Source organism: Anolis carolinensis, chromosome 3, assembly GCF_035594765.1.
Source record: "Anolis carolinensis isolate JA03-04 chromosome 3, rAnoCar3.1.pri, whole genome shotgun sequence".
Taxonomy (NCBI): Eukaryota; Metazoa; Chordata; class Lepidosauria; order Squamata; family Dactyloidae; genus Anolis; species Anolis carolinensis.
The window spans coordinates 43,889,733-43,913,783 of NC_085843.1; the positions used below are offsets into that span (position 1 = coordinate 43,889,733).

A 24,051-nucleotide genomic window follows, 5' to 3' on the forward strand; every position below is an offset into this window, starting at 1 on the left:
GGATGCAGGATAATAAAGAAAATAAAATGAGTACTTTTGAGAGCCTCAGACAGACAGCTATGTATAAGATTAATAGGACTCTGAGTGATAATAGAATAGCTGGTGAAATCAAGGGAAATAATTACATGCTTGATCATACTGAGGTATAAATATTCAATAGTATTCCTGTACCTTCATATTACATAAGGAGAGGTCAAGGGTGGGGGTTCATGGGTGGGAATGGAGAGGTGGCGGGACTGGGGAAAGATACTTGTATTTTGACTGTGTAATATCAAAGACTGTATTTGTGTGTGTGTGTATTCCACAATAAAATAATAATAATAATAATAATAATAATAATAATACAGTAATAATAATAACCCTGTTTAACACAATAGCACTTGCTTCTTCAATACAATTCAGCTTTTCTCCTTTATATGTTTTATATTATCTAAGTGCATGTGCTTTTTTAAGACTTACAGTTATCATTCAAAAACCAATTAGTAATAAAATAGTTGCATTTTATTGGCAATGCATGTTGGCTTCACATTGGGAGCGGATGTCACTAATCTGAATCCAGATTTTTAAAGTAACATGTTATCCCCAATTGGCCTAGTTGACCATAAAACTACAGTATTATCTTCATACCATTTAACTTATGCTTTGTTTAGTCATTTAGGTGATCCATCAGACAAAGCAATTCATCTGGACATAAAGAGATGCAAATGTAATGCATGTTATTTCTTGAAATGTTTCCTTTTCTTGAGAAATCTGAATCTCTGAATCAAATAATTTAAATGTCAGCACAAGCCCAGAGTTAACTACTGCACTATATGCATCTCAAAAGTGAATGACTTTCAATTAGCCTCTCAAAAGGGTACATGTTCATACTTACAACAGCCAATGGCAAACTCATGAATAAACAAAACGAAACTGGATTGTAAAACATTTCTTACCAGTTCTAAGAATCTCTGTTCCAGGGCTTTATATTCAGGGGAATTTTTATTAAACAAGTCCTCAGAAAACATCATGTTGGTAACTCGAAGGCTAAAGAATACCACTAAAGCACGTGCAGGGACAGTAACATTGCTGAGATTTTCGTGAGTAGCCCCAGCTACACTGGCCATTTCTGTAGAATGGGCACTTGTAGACAACTCCAAATGACTGTCTGTCATACTTCTTCCTTCTTGGTTCATTTCTGGGGAGTAATATGTCGTGTCTATGCGGCCTTGTTCTGTAACATCCAATACTTCTGTGAATAACTCTTCATCCATTTTAGGTGAGATAACTGTAGGCTGAAACACAGTTGATTGTGTGGTAGGCACATCAGAGAGTACATGGACAGAATACTCTGTTATAGTTATAGTTGTGGGTGAATGTACATCACTGTCAAAGCTGCTAGCAATACTGGTGATGTGGGTTGTACTGTACTCTTCAGTGAAGTCTTTAGAACCAGTTATTACTTCTATTAAATAAGGAGCCACAGTTGAAATTTCAAAACCAGTTGACATTACTGAAGTTGCAAATTCATCCGCAGGCTCACTGGTGGCACCCTCAGTAAAAACAGGAGGAGTAACAACATGTTTCAAATCAATTGAGCCGGAAACTTCTTGAGCTGTTGAATCAGGCATCTGATGTTCCGTCATAAAATTGTCAGTTACTGGACTTTCCACAGAAGGTTTTGCTGTTAAAATTATTTCTGGTTTCTCAAGTCCCATTCTTGGAGAGCTGCTGTCTGGCTGTATTATTGTAATGGCTACAGGAGGAGAATCTGTTGGTGAATGCTCTGTTATTATTTGTAGATCCTCAGTGGAATCTTCCAACTGCACTATGCTATACATCTCGGTAGATGTAGCAAGAACATTTTCTACTGAGATGTCTTCTATTTCAAAAGGTGACTGAGAGATGACTTCATCTACTATGTTCTCAGGTACATAGTCTTTTGAAGAATCCAATATAAAATTTGAATCTTTATAGTCATACATACCCGACCCATCTGTCTCCAATGTAGGTGTATACCAAGGCCATATGTTTGTTTGTGGTTCAAATCCTGAACCAGAACCATAATCATCAATATTTTCTTCCTCTACATATATGTAAGGTTGTAGAGTTTCCTCTTCTACAAAACTTGTAGGTAACACTTCAGCAGTGCTAGCCTCTATGGCTGATACAGAGGCCATTGGTGGCATAGGAGTGAAAGGAACCACAGACTCACTTGTGGGTGAGATTTCTTTTGGCACAATGTGACTGGTAGGACTTGAAGGCAAAAGCAAACCTTCTGATTCATCAACATCCTCAAACCCTAAAAAATAAACAAGTGCAAAGTTAAAATGTATCTCATGAGACTTTATGCCCTCAGACCCCCAGAATTTTGGATTCAAGGTAGCTTGCAAAGCAAAAAATCATACAAGATATAAAAATAGGATAGCAAACAATAACAGAAGACAACACATATAATAAGCCAAGAAAAGCAACATAAGAATAATTCCTAAAATAATAGTGATAAAAAGAGCAACATTAACAATGTAAAGCAAGGCGACACACAACCAACAGACTTTTCATCTAGACATGTCTTAACCTATTTCCCCAAACATCAAAGCTTCAGAATATGCCATTCTCGCTCGGTAAGGCATTCCACAAGTTGGGTGACAGCAAAGAAAAGACCTTACCCAGGTGACTGCTCAACATGATTTGCAGCACTGAAAGATTCAGAGCAAGCTTCAGATTTTAAAGACATGTGAGTGAATATATGGAGGAAAGTGGTCCATAAATTATCTCAGTCCCAAACTTTCTTGAACTTTAAATATCAACTGTCTTTGAATCTTGACTTTACTACCAGTGCTAATCAAACAAAATAGACTCAGTTTGGTCTGAACATCTCACATCTGCTGCAATATCCAAATTCATTTCAAGGAAGACCTATACATCAGGAATGCCTGTTGATGGTTCAACTAAAGGCATCCTTTGTCAGTGTTGTCAACTGAGCATCTAACAGGAGTGTCAGTCCAAAGAACACCCCCAATCTTAAGCCTAATGTGTGGAGAAGGATTACAGTCTCATCTGAAACAGGCTGCAAACCCAAACCAAAATAAGACATTTCACCTAACAAGGGTACTCTCATTCCTCTTGGATTAAATTGCAGCTTGTTCAACTCCATCCCTTTTTTCACATTAGATGAACAATAGCTCAAGATTTATAGGCTCCCTGGGATCAGATGTGAATTACAGACAAAACTGGGTAACATCTACACATTAGATGCACAACCCAAATCTATGAAAGACTTAATCCAGTGGTTTCACATTGAGCAAGAGTTAAGGAACTTTTTCTGCCTGGAGCCTGACTTTCATTCAGGAGGAACAGGGTAGGGTCAAGTACAGAGTAGGGAAGCAAAATGAAGCAGGAGGGATGACATATGTTTCTTACCAAGTTGGACATTTACCCAAGAAGCATTCAAAGCACAGCTTTTCTATTCATGTTCACTCAGAAATGACCCCTAATGCAACAGCTTTCCTGCCTGCAAATCACTGCTTGCTTCTATGTAGGCTCATTAATGTTTGAATACCTTCAAATACCCTCTTATCTCTAACCACTGATCAGAGACAACAGCAGAAGAAGCTTGTAGGCCAGGTAGAGGACCCCTGTAGACTGGATCTGGGGTATGGCCAGAGGATGTCCTCCGTTCACTGCTGAAAATGAACGTATCACGGTAAGAGCCAACGTTCCCTGATATAGATGTTGAATAGCAAGGAGAATAAGGTGGAACTCAGTGAACCTCAAGGGGCACCAACCAAGAGGAAGAGCATTAGATTGTCAGAGCTACCTTCTGGGTCCTCCCTCCCAGGACCAATTGGAACCAAACTGATGCAGTGTCCATTCCCATGAAGGATACCAAAGTATTAAATGCTTTGAGAGGTTTCTGGAAACAACAGATCACACTCCCCCATCCATCTGCCCATGGAAGTCATCCACCGGAACAACCAAAGCAGTTTTCTCCTCTAAGCAATCTGCATTGTAAAATATCTATATTGTCAATATCTGTAATATCATCAAGGACTACTAAGAAATATGAATCCTCTCAAAAGAATCTAAATGCATTGTTTACAAAATATCAATTACCTCTGATGCATTTTTATATGTTCATTGGGGAATTTCTTAGTGTTTGGACCACTGCTGAAAAGGCCCTGCTATATGCCTTTTAAATATGAAGCTCCGAAGCAACCTAATGTTTTTAAAATCCCATCTATGAGGGTGCCTAGAAAAAAGTCTTTCTGAGACATGTAACTCTGCTCTTAGGAAGCACAACAAAATAACTTACCATGTTCTGACAAAGACAAATTAGAAAGGCCATCCGTGCTGACAGGGGAGTCAGTCTCTAATACTGATGGTGTGACAAGATGCAATGTCTGTTCTTCATCCTCAAAAAGTAAATCATCTGGAGAAATTGTGGTGCCATCTTTTGAATGTAAAGTAGGCTTTGGTGTTGAACTCAGGTTACTTTCAGGGCTCACAGAACCATCTGGTCTTAGCCAGATTTCATTGCCATTGAATTGTTCCGTATCATAGACAAAACCTGGTCTGGTGAAATCAAGTGGCAGGATGTTGCTTACAGTTGACTCATCTGCAGAGGGCCATTCAGATACCACAGCATGATCCTAAAATACAGCAGCATCACAGTTATAGATGAAACAATGATAGTGTGATATGACTGTACAAATCATAAGGTGTGTAACTCACTTCCACATTTTACTTGTAAACCTATATATAAAGACCTGTACTGAAGGAACTGGTTTTAGAAGTGTTCACCAACAACACAGCTGTCCACCACTAGCACAGTGGAGAGCTGTGGTGATGGAGGACATGGTGGTGATTGACAGTCTACATCTCCTTCAGATGTTTGACCTCCATATTTTTAACATTAAAAAAAACAGAAGGGAACACAGAACGCTAATGCCATTATTACCATAGCTATTATCCCCACTTTGCTCCATTTTCTAAATTGTTATCAAGGGCAAGGTTTGAGCTGCCAGCTAGCATTCTGATAAAGATAACTGCTTTCATCAGGTAATTCTGGACAATTAAATTGATTTTCTATATACTCTTTTACAATTTGGTGGCAATAAAATAATTTACAAGGGAGAAACTTTGACAAGTTGGTCCATCAACATTTAATCCATAGCTTTCACAGAACTGTGGAAGCAATTCTAGATATACAAAGATATAAGCTCTTTTTCAAAATGGAAAGACAAAGACTGGAGCTATAGTTGTCTCAGCTCTAAATGCTATAACTCCTTTTTGTCTTTCACCTGCAGCAATCCATAGTCTTGGGGAAAAGATGCATTCTACATTCCAAGAATGCAACAAAGAGTAAACAAAGAAATAGAGAGGGGCTTCCTTACCCAGTTCTGTCCAAGGGTCCATTCACATTAGAGATTTATAGTGCTACATCCCACTTTAAATGTCATGGCAGTTGTGTGAGGGGGGGGGGGGGGGGTAAAATTATCAGCCAGAGAGCTCGAAAGCTGCAAAAAACCTATACTTTCCAACATTTCACATATGAAAAATGAGACACTTATGGCTAAGCAGCATTAGTGTATGGTCAAAATGACAAGCTATTAATGAGGAAGAACAAAGATGTTAGCAGAGGCCGGAGCAATTTACTTTTGCCTGATGCTGCTGAAAAGGGCAAGATTGTGATCCTCATCTCTTCACTCCTTGTTGAATTAATAGAAAACAAACTATATTTGTACTTTGAATTCAATTTGTACCAACTGAAGTAAGCCGGGCAGTCGGGGACAAGAGGGAAGGTGGAAGAAGAAAACTTTAAAAGCAGCTGAAAAGTGGAGTGACAGAGGATTAAATAGGATGGTCTTTGACAAATTGGCACAGTTGGAGTATATTCTGAAATCTCAGGATTCCATAGGAATTTCCATGGCAGTTAGTGGAGTGTGAATGGACCCCAGACCACTTTGCAAATATGGATATAATGATGATGATGATGATGATAATAATTTATTTTTCTATCCTGCCTCCATCTTCTTGCAGGGACTCGGGGCAGCTTACATGGGGCCAAGCTCAAAGAACAAACAGTAAACAAAATAAAATGCATATACAACCAACATCAAATAGGTAAAATGAACAAATTAAAAACACAGAAAGATTAACATCTTCCCCCAGAATCATGCCTTTAGGACCCCAAAGGATGGAAAACTTGAAAATGGAAAATATGGACAGGAAAATGGCAACTGGAGAAATGATTAAGCATCCGTCTCCACTTCTCTGCTCAGCTCCTCTCTCCACCGAACTCTTTAATTTAAAAAGCAGCTAGGGCCTCAGTGCATATATTTTCATAAAACATGGTGTGAAGCAGACAGATTTATTTTAATGCTCCTCTTCTACTCTTCCCTTATATCCACTGTTTATCACACTTAAAGGAATCTCAAAAATGTGAGCATAACTGAAAATATAATACTGTGCAACCCTAGAGAAAATATTCAGAATGAAGTACCAAAATACCCAGAAAGACTGGGAGCAATTAGTTTTCAATAGAAATGTTTGAACATTTGAATATGGCTGCCAAGAATTACACTTCATCATTTATTTCAATGCAGAGACATGTTCCTATGGCATTAATATTTTTCAAGTGATTCTCAGAATGGCACATCACCTTAAGTGAGGTAATATTATTTTGGCAAGTTATTGCACATGCTGTTTGAAGGAGGCGGGACACCCTGATTAACAGGGGGAAAAAAACCATTCTGCAAAAACAAAATATTTTCCACCATTTTCTGCCAGCAAGACGTTGTACTCAGTCTTATATTATACTGCCTCACAGAAATGTGCAAAACAATTTAACATAAAACCATCGCAAATGATCAAAATCATATCAAGTACTTGCTAAATGCAGACTTTGAAAACATTTTGATTTTCTAAAGAACATTTAATGACCAGGTTTAACTTTATTATACTTTAAACTATTTAGATTATTTGGTAAATTGTTGGAAGGCAAAGATCAACTAGAATAAGATGACAATGCAGGAAAATGAACGTACGTAATCAATAGGCTTAGTCGTGATTCGCGATGGAGTTTCAGTCACAGATGAGTCCACTTCTCTTACTGTGCATAAAGAAAGAAAACAGTCACTTAAACTATTGGGGTTCCAAATTGACTCTTTTTTATTAACTTGATAAAGAAACACATATGCTTTTAATTAATATGGGTAGGAAGCATTTGAAGGGAAGCAAATGTAGAGCAGAGGTATACAACTCAACTATTTCTACAAAGACTCATTAGTCCATCCTGAGAAGAAAGACTTAAAATGGAGTTTGAAAACAGAGAGGATGAGGTCAGGAGACATCTCTATCTAGTAGGGCCACATATTTTTACAAACAGATAATGCCAATCATGTAATGCAAAAGTGCACACGCATCTCTAGGCTGAATGCCTAGTGCCCAGCATTTCAATTGGCCAGTATATTCCCCTCCCTTAAAAATGCATTGGTCTACATAGGTGCAGTCACAATAGCTGACGCAAAAACTTCCTCACAACCTATGGATATAAAAGTGTATGAAACTCCCCTCTCAATGTCCCTTGCAAAGGGCACCCATAAGCTTATGCAAAATATCTGTATTTCTGAATAAAAAGAGCGCTGATTAACTTAAGTGACAATTGCTTGTTTGTGTTTTCCTTAGAGCCGGTTTCCCTGGATTGGGAGTTAATCCAATATCCATGATTGCACCACACAGTCACAGAGTTAGGTTGCTCTTTGGCTTTTGGCAAAGGAGAACATGGTCTCTGTAGGCCACTTAAATTCATGTCAGAACAAATATTCTTAATATTCCCTGGGACATACATACAAAGTACTTTCCCTGTTTTGTTTTGTTTTTTAACTTATGTTCATCTTCCACCAAAGAATCTCGTTGCAGAATCTAGAGATTCCTCTATGATTCTCTAAAACCTCTAGCATGGTGCTATGGTCAACTTCTGGTGGGAATTCACTACAGAATAACACTGAAGGACATAGATTTCCCTACAGACAAAACTTTAATTAAATCTGTAAATAATGAAATCAGCAAAAAGTCTGGCTTTCAAATGTGGAAGGCCATCTGAATTTAATTGCCTTAGTTAGGCAATAATCTACCATATGCAAAAAGTAATTACTTAGAATTGTTTTTGTTAGACAATTAAAGGCAACAATCACTTAATGATATATTAACATGCCATATTTACTTTAGTACAATGTTCACCCTTTTTGGCTAAATTACATTGCCAAAATGGAGGTGCATATTATAGTCAGTGGTGAATTAGAATGGCACACATAAACCCACCTGCGTGAAAAGGACTGGAAGAACCTGGGCTGGGGGGGGGCAGGGGGGCATGAAGAGGCTGTTCCCAGTGCTGGCAGCAGCCTCGGGGCTCTGTGGTACCCAGTTGGTGACCCAGTCATTCCTGCTGCTAGTCCATAGACTCTGCCTCCCGGACATCCCTCAGGGTCTTTTGCCCTCCACCCCCCACCCACCTATGCTCAGTCACATGCTCAGTCCAACTGGCCTCATTCACGAGGCCTTCAAAACCTCCTTCTTGGGTTTGAAAGCCTCGTGAATGAGGCCAATTAGGAATCATTCAAGGCTGGTGAGTTCACTAGCCTTGGCCTGATGGAGTGGCATGACTTCCCAAATGGCATCATTCGTGCCGCCTGCTCCCCTGACGGGATATGACTGAGCTGTTGGGTGCAAGCTGTTGGGGGGGAGGGGTCCATTTTTTTTGTAATATATGCCTTCAAAATTGAAGTGTGCATAACATTTGATGGTGCATTATACTTGAGTAAATGTATATGAGACTTGTAGAGTTCTGATGTTGACAAGCAAAACATAATTTTTGCCATAGAGATCAAACAGTAGACTTGGAACTTATCACATCCAACTAAATTACTGTAGGTTGTTGGTAGTGTCATAGCACATATTTCACTAAACGCATCGGAATTTTATTTTTATTTAATACACACCATTAATGAGTTGGAGAGAATCAGGATCCAAGTTCAATGAAGCATTCTCAAGCAAAGTGTTCTTGTGGAGGATTTCAGCAATATAATGCCTGAAGTCACTGACTGTGTAAACAACAGTTGGGTTATCTTCAATCTCTAAAAAGGCGTTGTCCTCCACTTTGTTGGACTGAAGATTGATGAGGTCCCAGGTGGCATTGCTGATAGCTTCCCCATCAAAAACCACTGTATATAGAACTTCCATGCCACTAAACATTTTAAAAGGGAACTATTAGAAAGAAGCACATACTGTACTGCTTCTGTTAAGATCTTTTTTCCCACTTGTAGGCAATTTTCACCAATTATATACAATTATATAATATTTATGATCTTATAATCTATTTTTATCATCTACCTATCTATCAAATCTCAGTTTTTCTCCAGCCCTGGGACTATCAATGTATTTTAAATAGCTGCTACATTCTTCGGAACAACATTTTCCAAGCCTGAGAACTGTATTAGATATTGCTCATATTGCATATTTAAACTTAAGAATATTTTTAACCAGTGGCATGATTTACATTGGGACTACAGCTCAGGATGAAGTAAGTGCCAACGGCTATCTCCCTACTCTGGCTGTGATCATTACAAAAACCAACTAAGGTAATTAGCCTTGGGAAAATAGCTTCCACTGGTTCCAATACCTATTGTCAGCTATTTCATTTCATCGCAAAAGGCCTCTTGAGGTCATAATGGATGTTACAAATGAGTCAGTTGTTCAAGTATCAGCTTCTGGCTGCCACGGGCACAGCTGCTCTGACGTTACAATTAGCATCACATTTCATAGCCTGCTCTGATATCACAGCATGGCTTTGACTACATAGCTGCTGCTTTGGAACACTGTAGAATTCCTGAGTAACATTCGGCTCAACTAAAGAAGTCTGGAGTTTATTTATTCCAATAGCTTTTTTAAAAAATGCTTAGCTTCAATGCAATGGTGCGTTTCACTTGACCAGTCTCTTGTAACATGGAAAATTAATAATATACCATATGCAAAAATAATTATTTAGATTTTTTTTACCTGTCATCCTGAGAAGGCCTAAATGATGGGATAGGAAAAAAGTAAAATAATAATATGCTTCCAAAGTAATCACTATTTATCAGTCCATCACCAACCCACTAAAAGCTAGCATTAGACAAACTAGGATGTTTTTAAGACAACAGTACAAAATTAAATATACACTTTTTTCATACTGAACAAAATTCCACCTCTAGTACAATTCAATAAATTTTAAAATCTGAAAATCCATAAATATACAATTTTTCTAGGTCTGTGATGTAATATACAAAGTTCTGGACCTAAGACAAACTATCAAATGCTAAAGAAAAGTTAGAAATAAAGCAACACATTTCCATGATTTCTATCAAAGCACTACTGTGAAGCACATATTTAAGTACTTGATTTCTAATCACTAGATAACTGAACAGCTGGCAGGGAAAGATTTGATTGATTCATGTGCAATGTGGTGTTGGAAGAGAGTTCTACAGATACTATAGACTGCAAATAAAGTCTGGATATCAGTGAAAGCCATTATTATATGGAGGCTAAGATACTTTGGACATATCATTAATTGACATAGCTAACTAGAACATGCAAGGGAAAGTGGAAGGCACAGGGAGAAGAGGAAGACCACATTACAGGTGGACAGACTCAATCAAGGAAGCCATGGTCCTGAATTTACAAGTCATGGGCAAGGCAGTATATGACTGGGGTTTGGAAATCTCTCATTATTAGTGTCAGCTGTTATTGCTATTATAACAGATCATGTGGTTTCTTTGACATAAAATACGTAGTTCAACAAGCTATAGTTTATCAAGCTGGTGTAAATCAAGATTCAATTAAGTCTGGATTATATCAGTAGCATCAATTACATTAACATACAGTAGAAAAAGATTTATTTTCCTTTGCTTAGAGAATGTCATACCTGAATTCATTTACATGAATATTCTTGTATCCAGGCAGACCTTCATATGCATTTTGAATCTATTTTTAAGACAAAGACAAAAATAATAAGAAACTTTCCCTTTCTAGGTGCTTCTTGTTTATTGCACCATATTCAGTTGTTATTTAATTTGTTTTACACTCTCCATTTAAGTTGCATTCAGGTGGCTATGGTGTATTCCAATGCATCTGAAAGGCACAAAGTAAAGTAAAGTTGTTTTCCTTCTCTTATCATTATATTGCAAATGCAAAAATGTGATGTATTTATGCTAAGAGAACCAAGAACAGTTCCAAATCCTTGTTCAACCTTGAAGTTTAACAAGTGGCCTTGAATTACTGTGCAGCCTATGTTATCTCAAAGAATTGTTGTAAAACTAAGGTCTCCAGTGGGAGCTAGATCAAGACAGAAATAAATATAGAGAGACAAAAAGCAACATAAATTTCCCCCCATATGGATATTGTGGTCAAAATTAAACACAGTAAGTTATACCAGCAGAATTGGGAGTTGGGCAATTCCTTTCCTTTTCCTTTCACTCTGCTATAACCTCCTGTATGCCATTTAATCTGTTATATGATGTTGAGAAATAATCACAGAAGATGTTGGATGATTCAGAAGGCTAAACAAGATTTTTTTGATATCAAGAGTGACTTGAAAAACTGCAAGTCGCTTCTGGTGTGAGAGAATTGGCTGTCTGCCAGGACGTTGCCCAGGGGACGCCTGGATATTTGATGTTTTACCATCCTTATGGGAGGCTTCTTTCATGTCCCTGCACGGGTAGCTGGAGCTGACAGAGGGAGCTCATCCGCACACTACTCGGATTCAAACTGCCAATCTTCAGGTCAGCAACCTAACCTTCAGGTCAGCAGTCCTGCTGGCACAAGGATTTAACCCAAGGAGAAAATTCTATTTTTCTACAAGATATGTGTACATAGGTACCTTCAAGTCAACTATTGACTGTAGGCAAGAAATACTCAGAGGTTGTTTTCCCTATTCCTTTCTCTGAAATATAGTCTCAGTGTCTTCTATTTGGTGGAGGTCTTCCATCCAAGTACTAGCCGAGGTTGATCCTGTTTGACTTCCAAGATCAGCCAGGATCAGATGCCTTACAGTATTTAGGCAGAGTAGATGTACATTTGTACAACATTGGATTTAACGTTTTATTCTAGGTTTTCAAAATCTTTTTCACCGGTTTAGAGGTTCAACTTCCCCATTTCCTGAATTCCTAATTTTTCAAAGGGACAGACACCAGCAAGACCAACTTTTTCATTTAATGTAATGATCCATAAGAAACAAAATTATCACAGAAGAAAGATACATCTGGTTTCTTCCTTCTACTTGCAATGAAAGCTTTCTGATTTTCATTTACATAAATAATCTAATGAGATCTTCATGAAAGGAGACATCAAGGCCTATTGGAATGCGTCACAAATGCTATGTTATTGTCTGTAAAGGTTTTGATATATGAAAAGCAATCCTCCCCATCTATAGATAGTGCCATTCAGACAAGTAAAAACTTTATTTTCATAGTGTTTAAATTAAAATACAGTTTAATTAGAAAACAGGTTGTGCTAGCCACTGAATTCTATAAACAAACTTGCAAAGGTGGCATTTCAGTTTAGAAATGAAAAATGAAGGAATTATAAGAATGTGTTTTAAATCTAAGGACAAGGCGACTTCATGCACAGGAAAACAATCTGCCTTTTTACCTTAGTATTTATTTCTTTTCAGTAAAAATCTCTGCGTAGAATCAAAACTATCCAAGTGCTGCCAAATTGGAAAGGTGTCTCTGTCCAAGCACAGAGAGAACTAGGCAAAGGATGAAAGAAACATCCAGCTGCCAAAGTGGCTTTTGTCTGATCAGACATTTCTTTCATTTATAGTATGGCACTGCTTTGTGGTCGCATTTCCAAGAAAACTTAGATGTCTGGACTAATGTGGCCATGGATAACTGTTGCAGTGATTCTCTTTGGCTATGGGATGAAGTGGGTGTCTATTTTCCATATGAAACACTGTCAAAATACTAGACCAGTATATACATTCAACAGGACTAGCCAAGACAAGATCAAGGTAAGTTGGAAAAAAGATTCCATATCTCTTATTTCAAAAATTATATAAAATAGCTGTCTTGGTAAGTTGACAAGGTTAGTGAAAAAGTACCCCTAGGTAATGATCATACACATCTCGTCATGCCAACTGGCTGGGAAGATCAAGATAATGTTACATTCTTGGAAGATGGTATTTGTGAATGAGACTGTCCATTTCTTTTACTAATTCGATCACCCAGGCTGAGCTAATCCGTGCCTCAATAAAGAAAAATAGATCAAAACTTATTGTTTTTCTCTTTCAAGCAGCCTGCAATATAAACAAAAGTCAAGGTCATGGGAAAGGGCAAAATTTTTGATGAAAAGAGGAAGGTTTACAGTTACTTCAATAATATTACAGCAGTATGAACACACCTGCATGGGTGAGTTATCTCCTGTGAGAGGGCAGAGGAAGCTAAGGGGATTTCCAGATCACAAATAACATATTTTATTTCAGTGTCCACCTCCCTCAACAAGGATCCCAGATTAAGAGAAAAATAAAATCCTCAGATTTCGTAACTTCATACAAAGGATGAATGAACAAGTGAGAGAAGGGCAAGTGTAGAGGTGTACGGACGGGCTCCCTTAATTAGAAGGCAGTATGCCCGTGTACAGGTATGTGACCCAAAGCCTATCAATAAAGGTGGGTAAACCAGACAGTGGCTTTTTCACTGTTTTAATTTTTAAACTCCCAAAATAAGGTGGTATATTTGATTTTGTTCTACTTGAGCTCTTAGGTGATGATTGGCATAATGATGTGCTCATTGTGATATTTTGAAAGGGTGAATTGCTTTAAGGCATTGAAATGATAGCTTTCTCTGCCATTGGCATTCATAAACTACATAAAGTAATGAAAACGTTGACATCACTCTCACAACTGTATCATCAGTATTTGCAGACAACTATAAAGCTGGTTTTGTGCTGCAGCGATACACAGAAACGGGGGACATATACCAAAATAAATGAGTACCAACTTGAACTGGACTTTTGTAGAAGAGTGTCTTGGAATGTGAAAATTATGCCACATTCTAGACCAGATATTCCATAATAAACTGCTCTGGAGCTGCCCAGAGCCCTTTTGGTGTCCAGACAACCAGCTAGGCCAAGGGGACATTGGTGCTACCACTGACACTATGTCACCAGCCACAAGACACTCTCTCCCAGAGGCTTGCTGGTAACATCACTTTCCCTGGTCACATGATTGTTACCTCCCCAGAAGCTATGTTGCCAGCAAGCCTCTGCAAGGAAGCTGCTTGTCACCAGCAACATAGCAACGGGTCACCTGGGCAATGAATTGGGAGTCGATCCAACCTGATTACACCAGAGCTTTCTGGAAGCGCCAGTGTAAATCCCATCTATCCTTGAACTAGATTAAAAACTGGATATAGCACCTCTACAAACAAATCCAGCTGCATGTCAGGTGGATTCCCTAAAGCAACTTAAAGGAGAGCCCACACTGGGTTGTTGTGTGTTTTCCGGGCTGTATGGCTATGTTCCAGAAGTATTCTCTCCTGACGTTTCGCCCACATCTATGGCAGGCATCCTCAGAGGTTGTGAGGTATATCTCACAACTTCTGAGGATGCCTGCCATAGATGTGGGCGAAACATCAGGAGAAAATACTTCTGGAACATGGCCATACAGCCCAGAAAACACACAACCACCCTGTGATTCCGGCCATGAAAACCTTCGACAACACAGAGCCCACACTATTTGGCTCATGTAGACATAGCCTCAGTCTATATTTTGTACTAACAGCTACTAAACACTTATGCTAAACAGAAACTCCTGGGATTTTAAATTCCTCCATCTGGAAGCATCATTAGGTACAAATTAATGTCTTGAGGAAAACCCAACTGCCACTAATTCTATATCTCACCATTAAGGACCTCATCACGTTGAGGTCCCAACTACGGGCGATAGCAGGGGAATTCACCATGAATAGTGGCGAATCCAGCATGGGGTGTGGGGAACCCACTATCCGCTTCATCACATTGCCCCCCACCTCATCCCACAGGGGGGAAGTGTTGCCGCCTGGCTTCCTCCTGTTCTTCTCTTATGACTTCAGGCACAGAGCCCCACCAGAAGTAGATCTACATTGTGGGCAATTTTGCCCATGTGATGAAGTCATAGCATTCAGCTCAAAGAGATATGTGAGCCAGCATGTTAATAGAGTTTTGTTTCAACTACTTCACCTTATTGGATCAGAATTCAACCATGATGATCTCACATTATATGATAATAGATTTTACCAAGAGCATACTGGTCTCAGTGGAAACCATGCATTGTTCTCACTGTATAGATCTGAAGCTCAAATCCTTGAAGAATTTAACTAGTATCCCCCTCCCCAAAGCAACTCAAACAATTTCCCTGATACTTAAAGCATATAGCAAAAGTGTACAGGTAACACAATTACTTCAGAAACAAATTGTAGTGAGAGTTGCTGGTACTCTTCTGTAAAGGGGTCACTCAGCTCATCGGTGTATTTCTCCTCTGGAAGAAGTATGCTGAACTCGACCATCTGTTCAGGTGATGGTTTCACCAGTTTTTCATCATCTCGCTTTATCTCATTATTGATCTAGCAAAAAAATAGTTAATGGATTTAGAAATCTTCCATTCAATAGTACAGTTTTTGAAACAGATTGCCCTATCTACTCATGTATAAGTCCAGAAATTTCAGTCAAAAAAAATCAGCCCCCAAAATCTGGGTCAATTTATTCAAGGTAAATGTGAATAATGTACCTTAACTTTTTTCTCTGGGGCAAGTGGTGACAGGTAAGAACTTCATCTGTCCAAGGGAAGCACTGAAAGAAGCACTGACCCCTCCCCCACTCTCTTTGCCATGGCACTGCTTCTGGCCTGTTTGAATGCCTGGGAAGGGAAATGGCAGCAGTAGCTTCCTCCCCTCTACCCCGCAGGGTGATGTTGAGGGAACATATTGGGGAGCTGGGTGAAGAGGGTAAAGTGGATCTCGTGAGTAGAAGGAAGTTAAGAAAATAAAGTTCACATTTTTGTCTCTTATTCTGTTGTGAGCTTAGTACAGGAGTATTTGAGAAGGGGAAATGTGTTATATTGGAGGGTACTGGCTCAGGAAGAACACTTTCACTTCCCTGAAATACTGTGGAGCCATAAACATATTTTATTTAAAAGTGACAACAATTCTAGAAGTGCCTTTCCACTCTACTGGACAAGTATAACATAGAGCCCATTGCACATACTTCAAAATATTCAATCTTTTCAGTGGTAATGTCTGAAGGACTCTCAACTGACACTACATCTGGTGGTGGAACATTAGCAGCTGCATCTAGAGAGGAAAAATATAACATGCCTTAGTTAATAAAACATCACTGTACTGCCATATTTGCAGGTTTTACTCTTATGAATTTGATGATTTACAGATTTGATTAAAATGTTCTATCTAGAAATCTCTAGGTTTGTCAGTGGTCAACTTTCTCCAGTTATGTTGGAGGACCTAGAGTTCTAGAGAGAACATCTCTCTCCAGCACAACTCTATGGACAACTTCAACTGGAAGCTGTTCATAGGATTGTGTTGGAAGACCTAGATATTTCCAGAAAAGTGTTCCCTCAGGTAAAAAAAAAATAGCAATTTTTTTATTCACAGTTTTTCACTTTCGCAGTGGTTCTGTGCCCCAACTCAGCGAATGTGGAAGGATGACTATTTTAGCTCTATGGTAGAATATTATCTCCTCTACTCTAGTTCACATCACACAATAAAGCTTTAAAAATACTAAATTGGTGAGAATCAGACCTAGCTATACTGTGCCTTGACAAGACTGAAATAATTTGTATTTAAGTTTATAGTGACTAGCTCAAGTTCTATTGATTTCAACAAGTGTACTTGACATATGACTAGTATTATTCATCCTATGGATTTTTGTAAGCTGCAGCAACACAAATATTGAGTTCTCTCATTGTGAATGATGCACACCCCACTGTACAGAAAATTGTGTCATCTAGAGAGGGCAGAAGATACTAAAGGGTACTTTGATATCCTATGAATCATTCCTTTCATTGAAAATTGAAGGTGTCACTCTCTCCATCAATTTAATAAGCAATGAATAATTAAATATGGAAGAACTGACCTCTTAATGTGGTAGCATCACCAGGTGGAGAAGGTGTTGGCATCCCAAAACTGAAAATCAAAGATCAAAAAAAGGTTAATGGTAAAAATGGGATGTATGTATTTCTTCTTTTTTAAAAAAACAAAACAAAACAAAACCTCATATAAGCCCTGGGAGAACTTTAACAAACTGGGAAGACTGGCTCATCATATAACTTTAATGCAATGCAAGTTCTAATTTTCTCAAGCTGTGCTGGGAGCACCACAAAACAGGGATAGGTTGTTTTTAAAGTATGAAGGATGGGTAATAGGCCCCTTCTGCATTGTGCCTCCCATTCCATGAGACAAGGGGGTTATAATATAGCATATGCTGTAACTGTCCCGATTTGATGATAGTCCCAATTAATCCTCTATCATCCAACTTTTCATGTTTTTAAAATGTCCTGATCCCGCATTCTCATTTAGTCCTTGGTTCACTCCAATTGCTGCAAATTGAGTTAAAAGTACAAAAATAGTTTACATTCAACATCTGTAAAATGTTGGAGGGTATGCTATAGGTGGAGTCAGCACTGCGTCTTCTTCACTATTGTTCCCATTCCTACTCCAAGTTTAGGGAGAAGGCCAGAGAATGAGAAACAGGAATTTGAAGTGATGATGGGGAGAAGTGTTACAATGAGAAACTTTCCTTGGCTATAGTGGCATAAGCCATGGCAGTTGCTTAACATGTAGACTGTTGCTGCAGCTGCTACAGAACTTTGATGACATTTTCTTAGTGAAGATTTCTCAGTATTATTATTGTAAGCTGTAACATGATAAAACAAATAGGACATCACTGGAAATCAGTAGAGAATCAATGCTGGGGAAAGAAAAAGAGAGGCTTTGATCTGTTTTGAGGTGATAGGCAATTCTCGGAAGAGAATTAGGGTAATTCAAATCCCCACTTGATCATGGAAACCCACCTTGGGCAAGTCACATTCTTTCATCTTCAGAGGAGGTAAGGGCAACCTCTCTCTTTCAAAAAACAAAAAAAAACTTTTGATAGGATCACCACAATGACACACAAACGACTTGAAGTTATGCAACAAAAATTCTTTGAAAATGCATTTTCATTCTCAGAGATGTATGACAAGTGATACAGAAAAGATAAACAATTAATCTGACCATACACCTTACAAATTACTCTGCTTGTATATCTCATGAAAGCAGGACTGTTGATAAGGCAGAGTTCTCAATCAAAGGGGCCTCTGTAACCATGTTGACATACAGCTAGCATTTGTTTCTTTGCAGTCCTTCTCCATTCACACAGGGAGGATGGGAGTGGAAGGGATAGGGAGGAGCTGGAGCACATGTCTGTTGCTTTCCACTTGCATACTACAAGTAAACAAGAATCTAGGCTCGAGATAGTGCTATTGCTAGGTTTTTAACATAACTCTGGTCTAATGAAGGGAAGGAGGGCATGAGAAAGACTTATCAAGCCAAAGTATCTAAAAATGACACTGATCCAATGAAGGGAAGCACAGTCTTGCAAGAGGGAATAGTTGCAAAGGGGTTTAAGATTATGCTGGTCTAATGAAGGGAAGGAAGGCATGGGAAAGAGATATCAAGCCAAAGAGGTTTAAAATTCCCCTCCCCCTCCCCCCCCCCCCCCGGGAATGAGGTCCATAGGAATCTTGGCTTTTGATATTGAAGTTTTCTCTGATTTTTTTTAAAAAGAAAGAAATATGGAGAGGATGGAGGAAAGGATTCTACGTGTGACGGTTCAAAGGCGGGCAACAATGGGGAAAAATTGGGGAGAAATTGAAGAGGGAAACACATGTGATGAGAAGACAGAACTTGAAATGGGGTGATTGGGGATCAAAAGGTACAATTCCTTTTGCTAGACAGATGGTCCTCCGTGCTTCTCAAGGTCCATGTGATGAAGTCCAAAATCTGCATGCACACTGTCACTGTTCCGTCCCCCAGGACGATGGTTTGCCTTACCTATTGGTCGTTTGTTTGTTTTCCCTCCTTTACATTTTGTTTGAGCCTCTGGCTGCAAAAGCCTAGGAAAAGTGGCTTGGAATCTGCAATAGCTGGCTGCAGTTTTCTTTGCAGTGATTGGTCAAAGAGTGCAACATCTTAGGACCGCCCTTTTTACCAGGGTCTAGTCTCCATTTTGGAGCTTCATTCTGGCTATAGTCTTCCAACGTGCTGGAGCTGTGCAAGGCTAACTGGGACAAATCATCCTCAAAACCAGGCCAATCTAAGCCTATCCAAATTAGATAAGTATTGAATTATATTGATCTGGAATAGGAAATCTAGTTGGAGGAGCAGGGTTATTCTGTCGCTTCTAGAACTAATCTTTGCTGTAAAGATAGGGAAGGAAAGAGTTTCTCCTTCTAATATAGGCAGCGTGATTAGGGTATAGTGGTTTTATAATCACCTTTGCTTTCTGGAACCAGGGATAATTCTGTACCTAAAACCTATAGAAATTTGTTTCATTTTCTGCAACTTTAAGATCTGTGCCAGGTTTACAACCTTGTATGAATAAACATCCTTTTTGAAGTTATCCAGACTCAGTCGTTCAATATCTATAGGACAGCTTATAGGGATTTGCAGTTCGCCCGGATAAAGGACAGCACGTTTCAGTTTTATAGTTTTTTATTGTCCGGCGGACGGCACAGTTTTGAGGTAGATCAGCGGTTTTTCCGCTTGAGCTAGCTTGCACGGCTTATAGTTTTTTATAGTTTAGGAAGTTTAGTTCAGGCCGCGGCTTTTCCGCCTGAGCTCAGTCTGCATACCTAAAGACTCTACCAGCGTCTGAGGCAGTGGAGCCCGCTCTCAGACCTGAAGGAGTCAAATAGTGGGGCTCTATTTCCTTGCTATTTGGCTCGCGTGTGCGCACGTGGCCCAGTGGCTTTCTGGGTTTGCACAGGCTGTGCAGTTCCCAGCAACGTCCAGGGCTCCCTCGGCGGTAGACCTCGAGCCGCGGAGCACCAGCGACAGTTCTTTGGCTGGCTCTGAGGCGTGAAGCCCACCAGAACCAGGCTAGAACCTGGACAGGCCTGGCAACGCTGCTGCGAGTTCGGCCGGAGCACTCGGCCGGCTTCGACCTACCTCATCGTCCTGCGGTGGTGACCTGCCTCATCGTCCTGCGGTGGTGACCTGCCTCATCGCCTGGCGGTGGTGACCTGCCTCATCGTCCTGCGGTGGTGACCTGCCTCATCGTCCTGCGGTGGTGACCTGCCTCATCGTCCTGCGGTGGTGACCTGCCTCATCGTCCTGCGGTGGTGACCTGCTTCATCGTCCTGCGGTGGTGACCTCCCTTCACAGCGGGGAGGAGGCGTCTTTTCTCTCCTCCTTTCCAAAGCCAGCCTCGGTGCTCCTTCGGCGGCAGGCCTCGAGCCGCAGAGCACGAGGTGCTTGAAAATTTGGCGAAGTCGCCATTTTGGCAGTTTACGTCACTCGGGCAAGGGAGGTATCAAGTGGCAAGTTGCTGTCAGTTGGCATTTTGCAGCTTGCCCACTAAAATCTGGCGCCAAAGGTCACAATCTTTGTAAAGTATAGTTACTTAGTGATATATATTGCTATGGTTAAGTGTTGTGCATTGTATTATATATTGCATTTGCTTTTATTGTAAATTTACTTGCTGGTATGTTGTATTTGCTTTTGTTGTAAATTTACTTGCTATTAAGAATACATAATGTCTATGCAATTTCAAGATGATACAGATGGTATACCTCCTTCTGAGGCTGAAAGTAGGAATGAAAGGCCCCAAAGGATAAAGCACCCTTCAGCCAAGATGCTAGCCCATCTAATAGGTGAAAAGGAGCTCCTCCATGTGAGGTTAGGTTCGGCATGGGAGCGAATTGTAACATTGATGGACAGAATTGAGAGCTTGGGTATTACAAGGGTGCCATCCATATTACAGACCGACCTTGAAGAGACCTTCGGTATTTGGAGGGGTTTGGTGTCTAAGATAGTCCAGGTCCTCGAGCGCATTAACGCCAAGGATTCAGAGTTAGAAATAGTGAGTGTCTTAGCTGACACTAATGAGAAAGAAAATAAGGTGAGGGCAATTCTAGATGCCTTGGAATTTAGTTCTCCACCTGTTAATCTAAGGTCTGAGCCAAAAGGAAATCAGTCTTCCTTATGCAGCCATGAGACCAATCTTTTAAAATCACCTGCTGTGGCACTTAGTCTTAAGTCCAACCGCTCTAGCCAGGTATCTAAGCTAAGGGAGTGTGCATCATCTAAACATAGCCACTCTAGCAAGTCTTCTGCTGCTGGGAGTGCCATCTCTTCCCTAGCTGCCTTGCACATTAAGGAGGCTGCACGTCTGAAGCTAAAGAGCAAGGTAGCGGGGGCGGAGGCTGATGCTAAGGCAGCTGATCTCACCCTTCCCTTTAAAGAAGAAGAGCAACGACTGCAAATAGAACAGGCCCGTAGACAAAGCGAAATGCAAATAGAACAGGCCCGTAGACAAAGCGAAATGCAAATGGAACAGGCCCAAAGGCAAGGTGAAATAGAAATGCTTAGAATAAGGATGGATGCTACTGCCAAAAAGGTAAGGGCTGAGACTTTGGCCAAGGCCCTAATTGAGCCACTCACAGAAGAAAATGTAAGTCAGTTGCCGAAGCAGGACCCTTCTTCCAAGGTGCTTGTGCATCTTAATAGCTTAAACAGCCAGTTTTCGGATGAGGAACAGGAAGACTTCTCTCCTTACCCAGAGCAGGGCCCCAAAGTCACTTTTGAGTTTCCTGCAGAGCAGAGCGTCATAGCGGGGAGCTCACCCTTGCCCGAGCTACCTGTGCCTCCTGCTAAATCCCTAGGTCAGTCAATCAGGGCCTCAAGGCCAAGTGCTAGTTGGCCCTTACAGACAGCTGCACAGGGAGCCACCGATTCGTCAGTGGTCGATGTCATCCCTCCAAGAGGCCAAAGGTTGACGCAAGGTGCACGGTGGGAGTCCACTCCACAACAGCAAACTCCTCAATTGTTCCCTTCGACGCCAGAGTCCCAGCTTGTCTCCATCATCAGAAGCCCCAGAAGAGATCTTAAGGACAAGGGTGTCGAAAAGTTTTCGGACAAGCCTGAGGAATTTCTTCTCTGGAAGGCCACCTTCCAGAGAGCAATCAGAGACTTAAAGTTATTGCCTGAGGAAGAACTGACTCTTCTGGCTGCATGGTTGGGCCCAGCCTCATCCTCACAAGTTAAGAAGATCTACGCAGCCCACGTAGCCGATCCCGACAAAGCCCTGGAAAAGGCCTGGGCCAGGTTGCAGCAGAGGTATGGGGCCAGCACAGAGATTGAAGCATCTCTTATGGACAAGCTCCAAAGGTTCCCAGCTTTGAAACTCAAAGACTTCAAACTCTTGTGGGACCTTTGCGATCTCCTTACGGAATTAGAGTCGGCCAAGGAGAATCCAGAACTGCCCGGTTTGAAGTGCCTCGATCAGCACCTGTCCCAGAGGCAGATCTTGACCAAGCTGCCCTTCACTTTGCAAGAACGCTGGGGACAGGAGGTCTTCAACTACAAGGAGGCCCACTCCCAGGCATACCCTCCATTTTCTCATTTGGTCCAGTTCATCACCAGGGCAGCCAGAGAAAGGAATGATCCGCAGACGGGCCTCCCCACCTTATACCAAGGGACCCATCCAGGGAAGGCATCTGAAGTGGACAAGAAACCACCTAGAGAGGCCAATAGACCTGTCAGCGTAAAGGCAGTCGAAACTCAACACAAGACTGATGAACCCAGGTCGGAGGTAAAAGAGTTGCTTTGCCCTATCCACCAAAAGCCTCACAGCTTGGCCAACTGCAGGGAGTTTAGTAGAAAGTCATACAAAGAGAGGCAACAGCTAGTTCAAAAGCAGGGAATCTGCTTTAGATGCTGTGGAGCAACTCCACACTTTGCGTCCAACTGCAAAGAAAACGTCAAGTGTGAGAAATGCAACAGCCTCAAGCATTGCACCGCAATGCACAACTCCAGTGTCATCTCCCACCCCAAAGGGAACGTTTCACCAAAAGAAAAGTCAGCAGTCGAAGACACCGACAAGCCAGTCGTACCAGAGATGCAGGTGGAGGTTTCAGCAGTCGCCTGTACAGAGCTGTGTTCTGACTCGCACCAGTACAGAGTTTGTCATCCTATCTGCCTAGCGGATGTATATCCAGCCAGAAGACCTTGGCTTAAAAAGAGACTTTACGTGGCTTTGGATTCACAAAGCGACGCCTCCCTGGCGACTCCAGAGTTTTTCCGCATGTTTGACCTTAAAACCAAGATGGTTGACTACACTATGACTACGTGTGCAGGAAAAAAGAAGTTGCAGGGTCGCATAGCATCTGGCTTTGTTGTCTCCTCTTGCGACCAGAAGAGGCAGTTCAAGTTGCCAGACCTGATTGAGTGTTCCTCCATCCCTCGGAACAAAAAACAAATTGTAACTAGAGAAGTTGTGGAGGCTCATCCACATTTGCGACGATTAAAGAATGCCATACCTGCTTTCCGTCCAGATGTGGACATTGCCCTTCTGCTTGGTGCGGACTGTCCGAACTTGTTCTATGTGAACGACCAAGTTAAGGGACCTCCAGGGGCGCCCATTGCTCAGCTGCTACCATTAGGCTGGACAGTCATAGGCCCAGTGTGTATAAACAAGATGCACCCACCATCGTCGTTGGACTCCAATCAAGCACAGGTGCTTAAAGGTGGACGTCCTACACTTGTGCGCAGTTGCCTAAGTCACATCTCAGTCTACTGCCAAGCAATAACTCCAGAGTATTCCTCCATCTTCAAAGTCTCTGAGAGAGACGAAGCCACAGCGCTCTCGAAAGATGAGCAAAGGGTTTCGGACATTATGAATGCTCAAGTCTCACGAAGTGCAGAGGTGAAAGCCTGCAAATCAACCACAGAAATCAAGATGGGCCAAAGATCTTGCCTGGAACCGCACCGTTTTGAACGTTTT

The 24,051-nt window shown here is 40.9% G+C and overlaps 1 protein-coding gene across 3 annotated transcripts in view; it reads right to left on the bottom strand.

The window, feature by feature from the left end:
• The window catches only part of impg2 (interphotoreceptor matrix proteoglycan 2), an 83,649-nt gene that overhangs the window by 17,351 nt on the left and 42,247 nt on the right, over positions 1-24,051 (bottom strand). For all 3 annotated transcript variants that reach the window (XM_016992576.2, XM_062974813.1, XM_062974814.1), the window contains 9 exons: positions 17,143-17,192; positions 16,258-16,343; positions 15,456-15,617; positions 10,943-11,001; positions 10,039-10,056; positions 8,982-9,226; positions 7,029-7,093; positions 4,295-4,631; positions 936-2,281 (listed from right to left, as the gene is read on the bottom strand). In XM_016992576.2, coding sequence (XP_016848065.1) covers positions 936-2,281; positions 4,295-4,631; positions 7,029-7,093; positions 8,982-9,226; positions 10,039-10,056; positions 10,943-11,001; positions 15,456-15,617; positions 16,258-16,343; positions 17,143-17,192 — 2,368 coding nt within the window. The remainder of the gene's footprint in view (positions 1-935; positions 2,282-4,294; positions 4,632-7,028; positions 7,094-8,981; positions 9,227-10,038; positions 10,057-10,942; positions 11,002-15,455; positions 15,618-16,257; positions 16,344-17,142; positions 17,193-24,051) is intronic.